The sequence below is a fragment of the Cavia porcellus genome, unplaced genomic scaffold (genome assembly GCF_034190915.1).
Source record: "Cavia porcellus strain 051 isolate PalLab524CR breed Dunkin Hartley unplaced genomic scaffold, mCavPor4.1 scaffold_17, whole genome shotgun sequence".
Taxonomy (NCBI): Eukaryota; Metazoa; Chordata; class Mammalia; order Rodentia; family Caviidae; genus Cavia; species Cavia porcellus.
In genome coordinates this window covers 23628140-23644326 of record NW_026947500.1, presented here as the reverse complement: position 1 = coordinate 23644326, position 16187 = coordinate 23628140, and the positions used below count along the sequence as shown (strand labels likewise).

The window sequence follows — 16187 nt, the reverse complement described above, 5'->3', positions numbered from 1 at the left end:
AGAAATTCCTTGCTTGACAGGTGGCCTTTCAGTCTCTGCTTGAAGATTTCCAGTGACCCATGTGCACTGTAGGAATCCTGGGAGGAGGAGGGCTGTGGGGGCTGACAGTGGGGGAAGGGGTGGGTGGGGAGGGCCTTGGGCAGCCCTAGGCCCTGCTGGGCTTATGGGCCTCCGTGCGACGGGGGTGGTACTTCTCGGTCATGCAGCCTCCTGGCCTAGTGCTGCTACCAGCCAGAAGGACAGTGACTTCCAGAGGAAATGCATATTGATCCTGCAGTCAGTCTCTAGAGGCCTCTCCCAACTCTGCTCTCTCTTCCCTCCTGAGCTTGCAGTGTAGAGGTTTTGGGGGTCACCACTACGTAAAGAAGGCTAAGACCACATCTAGGGGTGATCTCAGTGGGGAGAGTGGCCTGGGAATTTCTTAAAGCTTCTGGAGCTGGGCCAGGCTGTCCCCCCACTCCCGCCATCAGGAGAGTACAGACATGAACCCTGGGAATGGGAACTGCCTCCCTAGCTCCCCAAATGGGGTGCCTTGGGGGTAGACATGTGAGCACCCCAACTCCTGCCTGCAAAGCACAATACCTGCAGCTCTACCAGATCTCAGCTCTCCTGTGAATGTGCCTCCCCCAGGCTTCCCCCCATTTCTGGTCCACTGCATTCCTCCTGGGTTATTCCTTATTTTGGGCTACCCCTTTCTCCTCTGTCACATCTCAGCTTCAGCCCTGTTTCTCATTGGGTCCCCTGCTCTGCCCCTCCTTCTCTTCTCAGCCCCCTCCAGTCCTTCCCCCTCTTGAGGCTGTAATATCCGTTTCACGATTTGGGGGCTGAGTTGCTATAACAACAGACGGGTGATTGTGTTGTGAAGAGCAGCTTACTCCTGCACCGCTGCCTCCTGCACTGCCTCCATCCCTGCAGCCTGGTGTGCTCCCCTTCCCACCCCCAGCCCCGCCTGGCCTCTTCCCAGTGCGCGTGTGTGCATGCGTGCGAGTGTGTGCGTGCATGCATGTGTGTGTATGTGTCTGTGTGTGCAGGTAGGCCCTGCCTGGAACATGACGTGTGCCTGTCTTGTCATGGTTGCATGTATCAGAATTGGGTGTCTGAGCTTCCCATTATGTGTGCACCTACACATGTGTGTGCCTTATACATGCACATGTGTGTAAGGACGTGCATGCTGTATTTGTTTCTCTTTCCTCTGTGTGTTCCCCCCAACTATGTGCATGGGAGAGGGGTGTGTGCTCAGCATATCACTTTGGGTGGCTGCCTATGTGTCGGGGTACACATTACCTTGAAGTGAAGAGCCCCAGCTGCATGGGGGTCTTTCCCTGTGAGGGAGGATGGGCAGGGAGGTGCATAGGTGCTAGGTGACCTTTCCTGCCCTTGATGGACAAAGCCGGGAGTGGGGACAGGAAACAAGTGCTCACCTTGACTTCCCCTCCCTGCCCAGACTCATTGTAAGAGTCTGTCTTTGAGTACCTGTACCTGTCTGTCTCTTCCTGGGCCTGGTGCCTGCTGCACCATGCAAGTGTGTGTGTGTGTGTGTGTGTGTGTGTGTGTGCGCGCGCGCGTATGTGTGCATGAGTGTCAGGAGGCTGCAGAAAGAAGAGCAGTGGTGGTGGGTAGGACAGTGGTCTGTGGGGTCAAAGAGGGGAGTTTTCACATCCACAGACCCTGACTCAGCAGTTCCCATTCTCTGGCTCCTCCAGTGGTCTTAGTGGGCATGGCCTGAGGGTGTCTCCAAGGTTAGAGTACACCCCAAGTCTGGAACTCATTCAGAGATTGCCCTTTTTAACCCCTAGGAAACACCCCTTGCAGTCTGAGTGCACCTCTCGACCCTCAGCTGGAGAAGGAGGTCCCTTCTGGACAGGGGCAACCACATTCACCAGTCCAGTAGGTAACTGACCACTCTCTGCAAAGTAACTCATGGGCAGGGCAACCCTGTGGGTGGGTCTCCTTGTGTACCTGTTTCCTGAGGGTGTGTATTTGCCCTTGAGTGAGCAGACACTGTGTGCACAAGTGTGTTTTACCATGGTGGAGCATTTCTGCAGGTGTCCTTTTGGAATGCCTTGGGCACTCAGATAGGTGTGCACAGCTGTGAGTGTGCCCCCACGTGCATACAGATGCACTAGGAGTTGTGTTCCTGCGTACTGCCTCTGGCTAACTACCCCTGGCTGTGCAGATCACCGATCCTGCAACAGAAATCAAGGTCTTGGAGTGAGCTGACAAAATAGTCTCTATACACACACTTATGCAGATACACACAAAACCCTGCCTCGGTCAGAAGCCCAGTGTCCATCTCGCTTAGTGGTACATGCCCCAGGGAGCTATTGGATCCACCTTGTGTCAGCGGAGTGAAGAGGTGATCCCTCCCCACGCTCAGATCCAGGCACGGTGCGGCAGATGCCCCTACAGGGAAGACCTGCACCCTAGAACCGCACTCGTGGCTGGAAGGGGGAGCAGAGAAAAGGGGTCCCTTAGTGACCAGGCATGTGTAGTCAGCCCAGCCTTCCAGATAGGACACAGTCTGACTCCAAACTTTGGGACTGCTCTGGGGCTGGGCTGGGCAACCCCAAGTGCCTGGGTTTACCTCTCCCCCATCTGTGCCTTTCTCTTCCTCAATGTCTTGTTACGCCAGCAAAGGCCCTCTCTCCACAGTTCTGGGGGCTCCCAACCAGGAGGCCCCTGGGCAGTGGGAGGTAGGAGACCGGATGGGAAAATCCCCCTGCAGGCGGGTCTCCTTACTGGGGTTCCCGCAGCCTGGGCCTGCCCCTGGTTGTGCCAGCAGAGGGCGCTGCGGACCAAGTCCCGCATTGGTCCTGCTCTTTGGGTCCCCCAAGTTAGGTCCAAGCCGCTCTTTTGGCTGGTCTAGCCCTGGGCGCTGCCTCCACGCGTACCCGCGGGCCAGGAAAGGGGTGGGGTGCTGCACGCGAGGGTTCGACTCAATGGGCAAAGAGCTAGGGCGCCTGGGTTTCCTAAAGACAGGTTGAGCTGGGGTCTACTTGGCGGGGACTGGCGTGCAGGATAAGAAGCTTCCGAGGCGCGAAGGGTTCTGAGGGCCCGAGGCCGGGACGCCGGGGTCCTGCGCGGGGGAGGGAGGGAGGGGCCTGGGAAACCGGGACCGGCGGCGTCTGTGCCTTCACATTGGCTGCAATGGTTGTCCGTTAGCGCAGCGTGGCCCAATGCAAGCAGCTGAGGGGCGGGCCCGTCGCGGCTGCTGCCGTCAGTCGGTGTTGCAGGGATGCGGCGGCGGGAGCAGCCGGTCTGACTCGCGAGCATATTCCTCGGAGCAGCGCCGCGGCGGGGCGGGCGGGGACGCGGCGGGGAACCGGAGAGGCGCGAGGCGGCCGACACCATCAGCCCCGACTCTGACACCCGCCGCAGACGGGGCGGCTTCGGGGGTCGGATCCCCACCCCTCCAGCTCCCAGCACCCCCAGAAACAGGTACGGGAGGGGGGGCTGCGGCGGAGACGGGCGGGGGGCGGGAGAGATCGGACGGGGGGAGGCAGAAAGGTTGGATCAGGGGGCGGGGGCGCCGAGTGGAGGGCCGACGGGGTGAGAGCCAGGAGACGAAGCTGCGGCTGGGGGCTCGAGGGTCGGAAGCGCCGGGGGATGGGGCATCGGTCCTGGGCTGGGGCGAATGGAGGGGGCCGGAGGGTGGGTCGTGGGGGAAGGGAAGGGGAGGGCAGAAGGGGACCCCGAGGGCTGTGAGAGGGGCTCTGAGGGGGCTTCGCGGTCCGTGCTTGCCCCGGGAGCTGAGAGCAGTGCTGGGCCAGAGGGGTTGTGAGCTGCTGTGCTCTGAAGGGTCTGCAGGGGAGGCCGGCGAGGAACTGGGCTCGTGGGAGGAGGCGGAGAGGGGGCTCGAGAGAAGTGGGAAGGGAAGGAGCCGGGGCCAGGCCGAAGGCCGAGGACCGGGCTCCACTGGGGGATGGGAGCCAAGGGGAGAGGAGGTTATTGGGAGGGGGCAGAGAGGAGGGTGCCAAGGTGCGCGAGGCAGAGAGGTCTGAGCTGGGGAGAGCTGGGCAGGATGGGGGGGCCGAGGCCGAGAGGGAGAGGAACGGAAGCTTGCGGGGGAAGCTGGGGGTGAAGAGGGAGGGAGACTGGGAAAGCAGTAGGAGGGGGCTCTGCTGGGGTGGGAATGAGCTGGGGGCGGCGGCAGGGTTCTGGCCAGAGTGTTGCAGGGGCAGAGGAAGCCGCAGGGCCTGGGCTGGCTCCCCCACCCTTAAAGAGGAGGGGACCATTTCTCATGTCCCAGCCTCCTCCCCAGCGGAGGGAGCAGTGTGCCTTGGGTTCTTTGGGCTGGAGTGTGAGCCCTTGAACCCTTGATGGGCTCTCGGAGGTAAAATTAGCTTTGAGGGGCGGGGTGCTGTTGTCTGCTGAGTCCTGGAAGAGGGCATTCGGTGCTTCACTGAGCGAGGGATGGATGGGAGGGACCGTGTCTCAGTGCCTAGAGGTGAAAAGGGAGGCCGGCCGCAGGGTAGAGTAAATCCTAGGGGGTAGGTCTTGGTTCGTCAGCCCTCTTGACTGCTTTGGGGGCTTCCACGGACCTGGTTTCTGTATGTGCTGGGGTGGGCGAGGCCCTTCTATTTATTCCTGCCCCTCTTCCTGTCCACCTTCCAGTGTCTGGGCGTTCCTTCTGGGGGAGGGTGGACTTCGGGGTTTTGCATTCCAGTCTTCTGTCTTCTGCCTGGGAAGGAGAAGCTTCCGGGAGCAGGGAGGAAGAAGGAGGGAGCCTGGTCGGTCTGTTAACTGTGGGCCTCAGGTCCCAGGCATGTCTCTGGGATGCTGGCATCCAAGGCTGGGGCTGGGTCTTTCTGGTGGCCTTGTGTCCCTGCTGGGGGAAGTGTTTTCAGGCCCATCCTGGCCTCTGCTGTGCTGGGTTGGGCGAGACTGACCAGCTCAGTGGGCAGTGGCCGCTGGGGGTTCTCACCAGGAGTCTGGGCCTCTCCTGGCTCCTCTGCCAGGACTGAATCTACCTGACAAGGGACTCCTGGGAGGAGGGACAGGCTGCTGGTGGCCTGTCTTCCCTTCCAGGCCCGATCTGTATCCAGGTCCAGTTGCTCCATCCTGCCCAACCTTCCTGGTCGCACAGACATCCTGACACAGATACACACGCTTGGTGGTACTCACCCAGACACACACCTGCACAGGCACACACACCTGTGTACACAGTATACCTCCTAGCAGCAGTCGGCACACACTCCCTGCCCAGGGAGACTGCCATCTTTCCGCCGCCTCAAAGACCTTCCCAGGAGCCATGCTTTCATGGACATGGCACACATTTGGCCCCTGCCTGGCCCTGGACAGCATTGCCAGCCCTGATCCTGAGATGAACACAATCCCCGTTCCAACCATTCACTGCCCCAGCCTCAGCGCGCCTGTGCTGGGCCACACACACCGCCCACCCCCCAAGTACACCAGCTGGTGGGCACCTCTTCTGGCCGCACCATTACAGCCATGCGCTGGGCCCTGAGCCCTCTGCCCTGGGCCTGTGAGTGTGCATGTGCAAGCGCACACCAATGCACACATGCGCTAACACACCCCTCTATGCCCTGGGCGCTAGGCCTGTCTTCCAGTTCATTTTTTCATGCTCTTGCCTTCCTACTGTCAACAGTCCCCCAAGTCCTGGGCCCTCCTACTCCTCCTGACCATGACCTGAGTCCCCTCCTGGTCTAGCCCAGCACTCAGGCACGGCTGACCTCTGGCACAACCCCTGCCTGGCACTGGAGACACACCAGCCACTCATTAGCCGCTCCTTACCCAGCGCCTGCGGGGATGTCCTGTGTGTGCCCATACTGCCACCCGCCCTCCATCCCCATCAGCCTTGTGCTCTCCCATCCTAGCCCTTCCATACTGATAGGGCTATTGGCAGCTGGAGACTCATTCAACAAATGAAAGTGCGTGGCACCTCACTGTCATTTATGAAACTGCTGTTCCGCTGCCACCACCATTTAATATGGGGAGGTGAAGGTGAGGCCTCCGATCTGCCCCTCAGTTTCTTCATCTGTAAAGTGGGCAATCTTGTACCTACCATTCTGAGATGTCACAAAGACTAGATGAGTTGATTACAGTGGCAACAACAACAACAATAATAACAATATCAACTGTATTTATCCTGTGCCTACTGCATGCCTGGTTTTATGAAATTTATTTCATCTATTTGTCAGGCTCCTGGTAAACAGTGGTTATTTTTGTCATTATTACCAGAACCCTTCCTACACACAGGCATGTACACACACACGCACACACACACACCTGACATGGATGCCTTTGTGAACATTCCCAGGCTTACTCACGAGGCCACCCCTGGAAACCATCTGTCCCCTGTGTCGCTGGGTGCCCCCGCCCAGGTCATCATGCTCCAGCTGTGTGTGGCACAGGGACTCTCAGTGTGCTCTCCCACTACCTTCCCTCAAGGCTCAAGGCACCTGGGCTCCGACCCCCACTCCACCAAGCCATGCTGTGTACCCCTGTTCCCAGCCCCCCACTTCTCATCCCCAGACACCTGGTAGCAGCATCATGCTCACCTCAAGCTGTCCCCGTCCCCAGCCCCTTCCTGCTCCTCTCTGTGCCCACAGAGCTCTGCTTGAGCACCCCACCCGCCAAGCCCTCCTTGGCCATCTACTCCCACTGGTTTTCAGACCTCGTTGTCTCTTTGCCCCTTCTCTGGGTCCCTGCAGACGAGGCACCTGGGGATTGGAGGAAACCAAAGTGGAGTCACAGCTCTGCTGTGGCCCCTCTCCCCCAGCACTATCTTCTTCCTGGAAACAGGGCGGCAGTAGTCCATGCCTCGTTAGTCTCTCATGAGGCCCTGGTGAGAATGCAAAGAAACCTTAGACACGTGGAGTTTTGCAAAAGGCTTGGTAAAAAGGATGAGATCGGGAGTTCTCACTTTAGTCTCTGCTTAAGACTCTCTACTCAGTGCCTCATATGCTTTAATTCTAACTCCGACAGACAGCAATATTATTATCCCTATTTTATTCCTAAGGGAACTGAAATCCAGAGAAGCTAAGTAACTTGCCAAAGGTCACACAACGAGGCTGAGACTGAGTTGGCATTAGAAGCAGGCCCCAGGGCCGGCGCTGTAACCACCACTTTCTCCGCTTTGGAGGCCCTGGCTGGGGATGGACCTTAGCTCTGCTAGGTCACTGGGGCCCAGATGAAGGGAAAGGAGGAAAGGACTGTTTATCATCCTGTCAGTCCTGCTGGGGGGCTCCAGGAGGTCAGTGTGCTCGCCCTAACCCTTCTGCACCTGAGGGAACCTCAAGAGTCAAACAGCCGGCCCCCGCCCGCCTCATGATTCAAGAAGCCCTCCCAGGCCACTCAGAGCAGTAGTCATCCCGCCTCAGCTCGTACTCCTCCACAGCCCGGGACTCTCCCTCCGAGGCCCACTCTGCTGCTGCGTGGTTTAGGTTGCCAGCAAGTTTCTATAGCTGAAGCCAAAATCTCCCCCTGATAACACACACTTCCCCCACCTGTCCACGGGTTGCCTTCTGGGGCCACCAGTGATGTGTGTAAACCTAGCTCTTTCTGCCTGGTGCCGGGGGAGGCCCCTGCTGTCTCACTCCCAGCTGGCGTGAGAGGAAGCTGGCGTGAGGAGGAGAGCCAGATCGAGGCTGGCATTCCCACAGCTGAAGGGGAGTGCGTGTGTGTGCATGTGTGCTTGTGTCTCTGTAGCATGGGGCTGACCAGAGAAGGACGGAATGAGTTCCTGCAAGGTGGGCATGGACTGTCCTGGTCTGGAATTCACATATATCTCCCCACTTTGTGCTGGGTGAGGGAGGCTGGGACCTCTGGCCAGGCAGAGGGGCCTGGGCTGGAGCAGTGGTTCAGTGGCAGCATTTAGAATGCACGGGAGTGACTTTGGTTCTATTCTTGCTCTTCTGTGTGAACCCTTGTTGGTCCCTGCCCCTCTGTGGGCCTCAGTTTCCACATTGAGAGAGAGAGAGAGAGAGAGAGAGAGAGAGAGAGAGAGAGAGACCCATGGGTGCTGAGGGCCCTGTCCTTAGTCCTGGATGAGCTCCAAGTCCCGGGCGGTGTTCCTTGTGAAGGCCCAGCCAGTGGACGGTGAGCTTTGAGCCTGACACTACCCTGCAGCCTATGGGCAGTGCAGCCTGTGGGCAGTGCAGTGGAGGCATGGCCACGGGCTTTAGGGCAGTAGCCCCTCAGTGCTTTGTCTGTGAGCCTGGGTGACAAAACTGCTTCTGAGAGCCTGGTGCATAAGTAACAGGTGGGGACATTAAGAGAGGGTCCTACATTAAGAGAGGCACCCAGCAAAGTTCTGGGGAGCCCGGAAGTTACTGCCTCCATGCTACAGAGGCACTCCGGGCTGTGGGAAGATGATGAGGATGCTGTCTGGCTCAGGGGGACCCAGAATAGTTGTCAGGAGAGGGTACAGGGAGGGAGAGGGTAGATGGAGGCTCTGAGGGTGGCATTGTCATCTCGTCCCCAGCCCCTTCTGTGTGTCACCACTCGTCTATGGGTAGAGGGTGCAAGCTGTTGCCTGGGTGCAGAAGCCGAGGATTTTTCCCGTGGGAGAGGTCAGCTCAGGAGCGTGGCCTGAGGCCAGCCAGGCTGGCAGTGCGTGCTGGCCTGGCACTGTGAGGAGCCAGAATACTCTGGGCACTCCTCTGGGTGGTGTCTCTGCACTGGCAGTGTGTAGTGGAGAAGAAGCATGGGACTGAGGGGACAGAGCTGGACACCATGGAGGCAGTGAGCATTTATTTCATGTAGTTATGCAAGGCAATGGCATGGCCCCAGGGGAGCAGATCTCTGGGGACAAGGCTGCTGTCGAGGGCACAGAGCTAAGCAGCAGGCACTGATGAACTGGACACCCCAGCCATCAGTGACCCCTGTGGCCTGCAGCAGGAGGGGCTGAAGGTGGGATGGGGGAGATTGGAAGGAGCAGGTGTTCTGGGCACTGCAGGCTGGGGTGAGATGGGGTGGAAAGGACCCAGGTGTCCACTTAGTCACGCTCTTCTTGGGTCTCTGTCTGCCTGATAAGCCTGAAGCTGCCCCCAAGGGTCTCTGGGTTCCCAGGGAGAGGGTTGAGGAGGGCCTGGGCTTCCTCGTGGTTGGCCCTGTAGCCCCAGGCCCCAGGCACAGAGTCAGGCTGCCTGTGCTGCAGACCTGTGGCTGTGGGGAGAATGAGTAATAAGCCAGGAGGGGTCAAGGGCCCAGACCCTGCCCTCACCCTGCTCTGGAGGCACGCAGGAGCCTAGCCTCTGCCCCATGCTGCCTACAGACCTGTGCCTGCAATGCCCCCCACTCCCTGTCCACAGCCAGACCAGGGGGTCCCCCACTCCTGGACTCTCGCCCACCCTGCCCCCAGCCAGGTGACCTGCCCTTGGGCACTGAGGACCCAGATGCCTATGTCACAGCCACTGGAGGCCTAATCCTACCATCTTTTTCTCCTTCAACTTCCTGAGCAGAGGGAGATTCTGCCAGCTGCTTCTCACAAGAATCCCTGTGTCATCTTAGGGGGCAGAATGTGAGCATGGCAGGCCACCATGTGGGGTCGGTCAGGGGATGGGGATAGCCATAGTTAATTAATTCCCTCCCCAAAACAGTGTCTGAAGGCGGGGGTGGGGTGGGGGGCCTAGGAGAGAGCCAGGGGAAGGTTGGGTAGGCCACACTGAGGCCGAGAACCCAGCAGATGAGGGAGAGAGATGGCCATTCTTCTGACCAGCAGGTCTGGACTCTTGCTGGGGTGGTCTCTAGCTATCCCTTCTGCAGAGGAAAAGGAGTTTTAGCTTTTCTTTCCCAAGGCCTCAGGGACCCCCATTCCCTGCCTGGGCTGGGTTGAGGGTGTGTGTGTGTGGGGGGGTAAGGGCGTCAATCAGGCTGGGAGCAGGTGCTGCATTTAATTTGATTGGCTAATTAGCCCGCGCATGTTAATTATCTCCATTACCCAATGAGGAGAAGCAGTGGCAAGCTATATATAACCCAACAGTGTTTGCAAGGAGGGGGCTGCAGGCCTGGATCTTCCATCTCCTGCCTGGGAAGGGGCAGTCCTTGGAGGGGCACTGGGATAGGTCGGTTGGGTCCCCCCAAAGGAGCTTTCATGGGATGAAGGGGCAGCAGTCAGAGCCAGATGGAAGAGGCTGGGAGAAGCCTGAGCTTTGCAGGTCTTCTCAGATGTCTCCCTAGACATTACTGATGGTTTGAGACTTATCTATCCATTTTCCTTCTTTTTTTTTTGGTATTTTTACTGGTACCAGGGATTGAACTCAGAACCACAAGCTTGCAAGGCAGGTGCTTATACCGCTGAGCTAAATCCCCAGCCCCTGCCCATTTTCCTTCTGCTTGTGTCACCCATACTACTCCTGCCTTCCTGCGACTCTCTGCTCAACCCCTCATTATGGTTTTTTTTTTTTTGGTCTTTTTCATTTTTATTGGTACCAGGGATCAAACTCACGACTGCCTGCTTGTAAGGCAGGCGCTTATGCCACTGAGCTAAATCCCCAGCCCTTCATTATGGTTTTTAAGAGAGGACTCTAGCTTTCTCTTTTCCTACTTCAAGCTTCCTCCCACACAGCTCTCTGGATCTGCACCCCACTTCTCCTCTCCTTCTCCTCTGCTGGCCTTCTCTTATTTGGTAACCATTTTTGTGAGCTACCTGTGTGGCTGTCCTGTCCACTGTCACCTTCCTGGGTGTGCTCGAGTTGGACAGACTTGGATGTGAAGTCCAGGTCCCTGCTGACTCGCTGTGTAACCTTGGGCAAGTCCCCAGATTTTACCATATGGATTTCACCACGGATTAATGATTAAGTTAAAATGACATTTGTAAAAAAAAAAAAAAAAAAAAAGCTCAAGATCCAGTGACTTGACAAATGCTGTTTGAATTTGCAATTTAATTTCTCAATTTTTTTCTTTCTTTTCTCTCCATCAGGCCCCTTTTCCCTCCATTACTCTTCCATCTCTGTCACTTTTCACGTGCTCCTCAGCTTCCCTGCCACCATCTTTTCTGTCTCTTCCTAAACTGGGGCCCCTCCTTGCTTCTCTCCACCTTCTTCCCTCCCTCCCTCCCCAAAATAAAATCAATGCAATATTCAGGAGGGTTGTTGGATATAAATAATTATGACTGGGAGTTTAACGAGATGCAAATTCCCCTCCCCGTTGTGGGGTATAAATTGCTCTCTGACAGCCAGTTACAAGGGTAATCATTTCAGAAAGGCAATTTTATGCAAATGAACTTGCCTGCCTCTTGGTAGCTCTTCCATCCCTCGATGGGGGGCCAGAAGGAACTGAAGGGTAGGGAGAACCCAGGTAGTGGGACCAGGCCTGAGGCTGAGGACCAGGAACTGAAAGTTGAAGGTGACAGGCAGATTTGTTTTGGAAAGAATTGGGCTGGTGAGGCTGGGGCCCAGGACAGGGAGGGTGGTTTGGGTGAAGGGCATGGATATATGAAACTGGATGCTTGTATCCCTTCACAGGTGCAGAGGGCTTGGGGCCTGGAGATCTGGCGCCTAGTTAGCGACTCTCTTGCCCCCTTCCCAGCTTGGTTACACTGTGATACCATTGACGAAATGGCATTTAATTAATCTCAATGAATTATTTAGCAACTTTATTATCCAGCATAAGGAGCTGATGGAAGAGAGTGATTCATGGCTGTAGATGGGAGCCTGGGACAGAGATTGGGCAGCTCAAAGAAGGGCCCGGGTCACTAGCTGGTGGAGAGTCCTAGGCACCTCAGGAGCTGGCCTTGGTGCTGACACCGGGGGCCTTAGGATTAGGGTGAGGGGAGCTGGCTTGGATTCCCACTTAGCTGTTGCCTCCCACCTGTCTACACCTCAGGCCAGTAAAGCCCCTAGTGAGTAGTACCATCTCTCTGCAAGTGTTGGCCCTGTATACGTAACGCCCTGGAACTCTTGCTTCCAGACCTTTAGCAGGCTGGGGCCTGTCCAAAAGGGAAACAGGTGGTTATCTGAAGTAGAGGGAGCCAAATACCGGCGGGCCCCTCTTTTCGAGCCCCTCACTAACGCTTTCCTCTCTGTCTCCCCGCAGGCGCCCCTCCCCCACGCCCGTCGGAACCCCCGCGGCGCCTGGGGGACGTCTGCACCGGGCCTGAGCACGTCTCGCTCCGCGGCCGGGCCCATGGCGCTGTGAGCCAGAGACAGCCCCGCTCGGCGCGGGGGGCGCCCAGCCCCCTGCTCGCCCCATGAGTTCGTGGCTCTGAAGCCCGAGCGGGGCCGGGGCCGCCGGAGGCATGGCGCCCGGGAGCCGGTGGCGACCGCCACCGCCGCCGCTCCTGCTGCTTGTGGTCTTGCTTGCGGCGGGTGCGGGCGGGCTGGAGTTCGGCGGCGGCCCCGGGCAGTGGGCTCGCTATGCGCGCTGGACGGGCGCGGCGAGCAGCGGCGAGCTCAGCTTCAGCCTGCGAACCAACGCCACGCGCGCGCTGCTGCTCTACCTGGACGACGGCGGCGACTGCGACTTCCTGGAGCTGCTACTGGTAGATGGGCGCCTGCGGCTGCGCTTCACGCTCTCGTGCGCAGAGCCCGCTACGCTGCAGCTAGACACGCCGGTGGCCGATGACCGCTGGCACATGGTGCTGCTGACCCGCGACGCGCGCCGCACGGCGCTGGCGGTGGACGGCGAGGCTCGGGCCGCCGAGGTGCGCTCCAAGCGGCGCGAGATGCAGGTGGCCAGTGACCTGTTCGTGGGTGGCATCCCGCCGGACGTGCGCCTCTCAGCGCTCACGCTCAGCACCGCCAAGTACGAGCCGCCCTTCCGCGGCCTCCTGGCCAACCTGAAGCTGGGCGAGCGGCCTCCGGCGCTGCTGGGCAGCCAGGGTCTGCGCGGCGCGGCCGCCGACCCGCTGTGCGCGCCCGTGCGCAACCCCTGCGCCAATGGCGGGCTCTGTACCGTGCTGGCCCCCGGCGAGGTGGGCTGCGACTGCAGCCACACAGGCTTCGGCGGCAAGTTCTGCAGCGAAGGTGAGTCACGGGCAGCCGCGCTCCCGTGAGGCTGGGGGCCGGGGTCGGGGCTCCCGGCTCCGGCTCGGGCGTGAGGTGGGGAGAGCGAGTGCCGGGCACGCGGGGCTGCGCTGTCTGGGATCCGAGGGCTGGCGCGTGCTGAGAGCCCTGGCGCTGGGAGCCAGCGAACGGGTGTGGGCGCGGCGGACGTGGGCGTGGCCTTGTGGCGTCCGGACTACTTTTGGTAGCAAGCGCAGTCGGGTGTGAGGGGGATGACTAGGTCGTGTGGGGGGCCTGCGACACAGTGGGTGGGGCCTTGTTGGGGAGCCTGTGGGATGTGGGAGTGGGGCCTGTACGGGTGAGCTTGGCGAGTGGACGGGGTCAGGTGTGGAGTTGTGAGTGGGGCACATGTGGGAAGGCAAGCGAGTGTGGCCGGGCCTTGAGGCTGGTCCCTGTGTGTGTCCGCAGGGGGCGGGCCCTGTGGAGTGGCTTGGGGCCTCGCGGGGGGCCGCGGGGGCGTGGGCGGGCCCGTGTGGGCGGGACCTGTAAGAGACAGGGGCGTGACCTGCGGGTGGGCTTGTGAGGGACAGGGCTGGGCCTGTGACAGAAAGGGGCGGCCCTTGTGGGCGGAGCCTGTGGGGGTCTGGGTGCTCCCGGCATCCCCCCTTTCTGCGAAGGTCTGAGAGAAGAGGGGCGGAGGGGAAAGGCCCAGCGAGCCAGTGTAGCGAGGGCAAGGCTGTGCCTGCCCGCAACAGGACAGCGAATGGCTAATGGCGCGGAGAAGAGAAGATGCTGGGGCGGGGGCCGGCGCTCTTGGCTAGGAGCTGGTGGTGGTGAGGTTCAGGGGTAGCGGTGAGAAAACCGGAAGAGAGGCTTGTGTAGTCCGTGGGCCGTGGGGTTCGGGATTCCTGGGAGCCTGGGCTTAAACAGAATGGGGACTTGGAAGGGGCTGTTGGGGAAGGGGTTTGGGCCCTGCGCCCTGGCTGCAGGTGTGGTTCAGAAGTGAAGGGAGGAGGGTGGAGGGTTAAGCTGGGACTGGACTGTGAAGACAGACTTTTAGGACCTCCTTAACTTTGGTGTGATTGAGTGTAGGGGACAGAGTCCCTGTCAGTTTGGGAGTAGCAGTTCCTTTGCCAGGACGGGTGTGCTTTCCTCTCTCCTGTACCTCTTGAAGGTGTGGCTCACTGGACAGTTGTCTGCGTGTGAGTGTTTGCGCGCGCACGCGTGTGTGTGTGTGCGCGGTCCTCCTGTAGGAGGAAGGGCCTTTGGGAGAGAGGGTGTGCGTCATGTTTGTGTCCCCAAACTAGTGGGGCTCTGGGAATGGTTCCCCCGGGGGCTATTTGCATGTGGACAGCCTTGGGAGGTGCCAGGTCTGTAGTTTTTTTTTTTTTTTGTCTTTTTTGTTTTTAATCGGTACCAGGGATCAAACTCACGACTGCCTGCTTGCAAGGCAGGCGCTTATGCCGCTGAGCTAAATCCCCAGCCCCTGGTCTGTAGGTTTTGATTGTGTATTTGTAATTGTGGGCTCCAGTGGTTTTTGTGGGGTAATTTGTACAGAGCTTTAGGCTGCACCTTCCGGAACTGTGTGTATTAAGTTAATCTGACGCCTTCTCGCTTTTTCTCCAGGGAGTTCAGGTGCTTCCTAAACTGTGAAATTGTGTCTCGTGTACCGAGGCCCAGGAGTCTGGCAGTGTGTATTTTACGTGTGAATGGGTCTGTCTGAATAGTGCTGTCTATTGATAGGAGCCCAGTGCCTAGTGGGATGAGCAGAACAGGGCTGTAAGATTGTGTCTGCATGTGCAGGTTCCAACAAATACATGGTTGACTGTGAGGCATTGGTAAGATGTGGGGAACCCATGGGCGACTCTCCTTGAAAGAAGACAAGTTATCCCCATTTTGGATAAACTTGGTCCTGTCTCCATGTACTGATGTGTACAGAGCTGGCCAGGCCATTTCTTTGTCCTCTCAATTGACTGTAAGCAATGTAAATTGGGCTGGCTGAGGAGCTGATGTGTAATCTTTGAAGCTAGGTGACAGTCACTGTTTCCCTGCCCAGTGACTCCCAGAAAAACATGGTTGAGCTGGGTGGGCTGAGCCTCGAGATAAGAGGCTCTGACTTCCCAGGCAAAAAAGATTGTACATCATTACCTAGACAAGGTGATGCATGCCTGTAATCTGAGCACTCGGGAGTCTGAGGCAGGAAGATTACTGACAGTTTGAGACCAGCCTGGGCTACAGTGAGCTCAAGGTCAACCTGAACTGCATGGTGAGACCCTGTCTCAAAAAGACAAAAAAAAAAAAAAAAAAAAAAAATCAAAGAAATCAAAAAAGATTTTACATTGGAGCTGAATCACCAACCCCAAATATTAGACACTACGTCAGTTGTGTTATGCACATCTGTCTCTCTGCATATTGCAGAGGTGATCTCAGGCCTCCTGCCTAACCCGGCTCAAGGCACTCATGTATTTCCTGCCACTCTCACTGTCACTCATCCCCAAGCCACTCACCTCAAGGAGAATTAATAAAACCCACGTTGGGCCCTCGGTTGTGGCCTTTGTTCTGTTGCACTTTCATCCTGGCCAGACTCAGAGCCCCTTGGCTCCCCATAACTATATATGTGTTAATGTCTTTGTGCTTGCTTTGAGTTGCACTGGAAGTGGTAGATTAGAATTAACTTTCTGGAAATCCAGTAACTTTCTTTTGGGACTGTGGATTTAAATTTCCTGGATTTTGATGAGAACTGGAAAAGGCCCTCTGTAGTAAGACACCTGGAGTTTATTAAAAAAAATCTTTCCAGGACCTTATTTTTATTCTCTAGTGCTATGACTCCACCCTACCAAACCTTCCTAAGAAAATAGGATGAACTACTCTAATGATCTGATGGAAGGGAAATTCAGGCTGTAGAGAGAGTACAGTAACTGGTCCATGATGTCACTGTGGCTAACTTAGACCTGGGTGCAGGAGGAATGCACACAGAGGCACCCTGGTCATTCCATTCTCTGAAATTGTGTGTTGGCCAGGGGCTTCCAGTGAGCCAAATAAAGTATGTGCTTCTGAATGCCTGTTCTGTTGTGTTGTAAGCTGTGTTTGGGTGGCTGCGTGTGAAATGGATGGTTGTATTAAATGAGTATATGCTGGGTGTGCATCAGATGAATGTGTCAGCTGCTATGGAGCTGGGAGAGGTGGCTGTGTGTGTCTGATCCATTTTGTGTGTATTTGTAAGACATTCACATGAGAAAAGGGAAGGAGGTATTGGGTGGGTGTCAGCCAGCTGGTAGA

At 57.6% G+C, this 16187-nt stretch overlaps 2 protein-coding genes across 34 annotated transcripts in view; one reads left to right on the top strand and one right to left on the bottom strand.

Annotated features, from left to right (window-relative positions):
• The first annotated feature begins 3213 nt into the window (after positions 1–3213).
• Positions 3214–16187, top strand: part of Nrxn2 (neurexin 2) — a 106702-nt gene continuing 93728 nt past the window's right edge. For all 33 annotated transcript variants that reach the window (XM_063227442.1, XM_063227433.1, XM_063227432.1 and 30 more), the window contains exons 1-2: positions 3214–3438; positions 12001–12929. In XM_063227442.1, the coding sequence (XP_063083512.1) occupies positions 12203–12929 (727 nt within the window). In that variant the 5' untranslated portion in view covers positions 3214–3438; positions 12001–12202. The remainder of the gene's footprint in view (positions 3439–12000; positions 12930–16187) is intronic.
• Positions 3218–5060, bottom strand: LOC134471095 (uncharacterized). Its single transcript, XM_063229009.1, has 3 exons — positions 4890–5060; positions 3742–3915; positions 3218–3625 (listed from the first exon to the last, which is right to left on the bottom strand). Exons 1-3 carry the CDS (start codon positions 5058–5060, stop codon positions 3218–3220), a joined length of 753 nt encoding a protein of 250 aa, XP_063085079.1.

Bases quoted from the DNA above. Each gene is read 5' to 3' on its own strand.
- LOC134471095 (XM_063229009.1), bottom strand. From the start codon at position 5,060: ATGGAGCAACTGGACCTGGATACAGATCGGGCCTGGAAGGGAAGACAG. The intron at 3,916-4,889 runs GTCAGTCTCGCC...CCCATCCCCCAG, and splicing joins GGCCACTGCCCACTGAGCTG to TGGAGCCCGGTCCTCGGCCT. The intron at 3,626-3,741 runs GCAAGCACGGAC...CATTCGCCCCAG, and splicing joins CACTGCTCTCAGCTCCCGGG to CCCAGGACCGATGCCCCATC.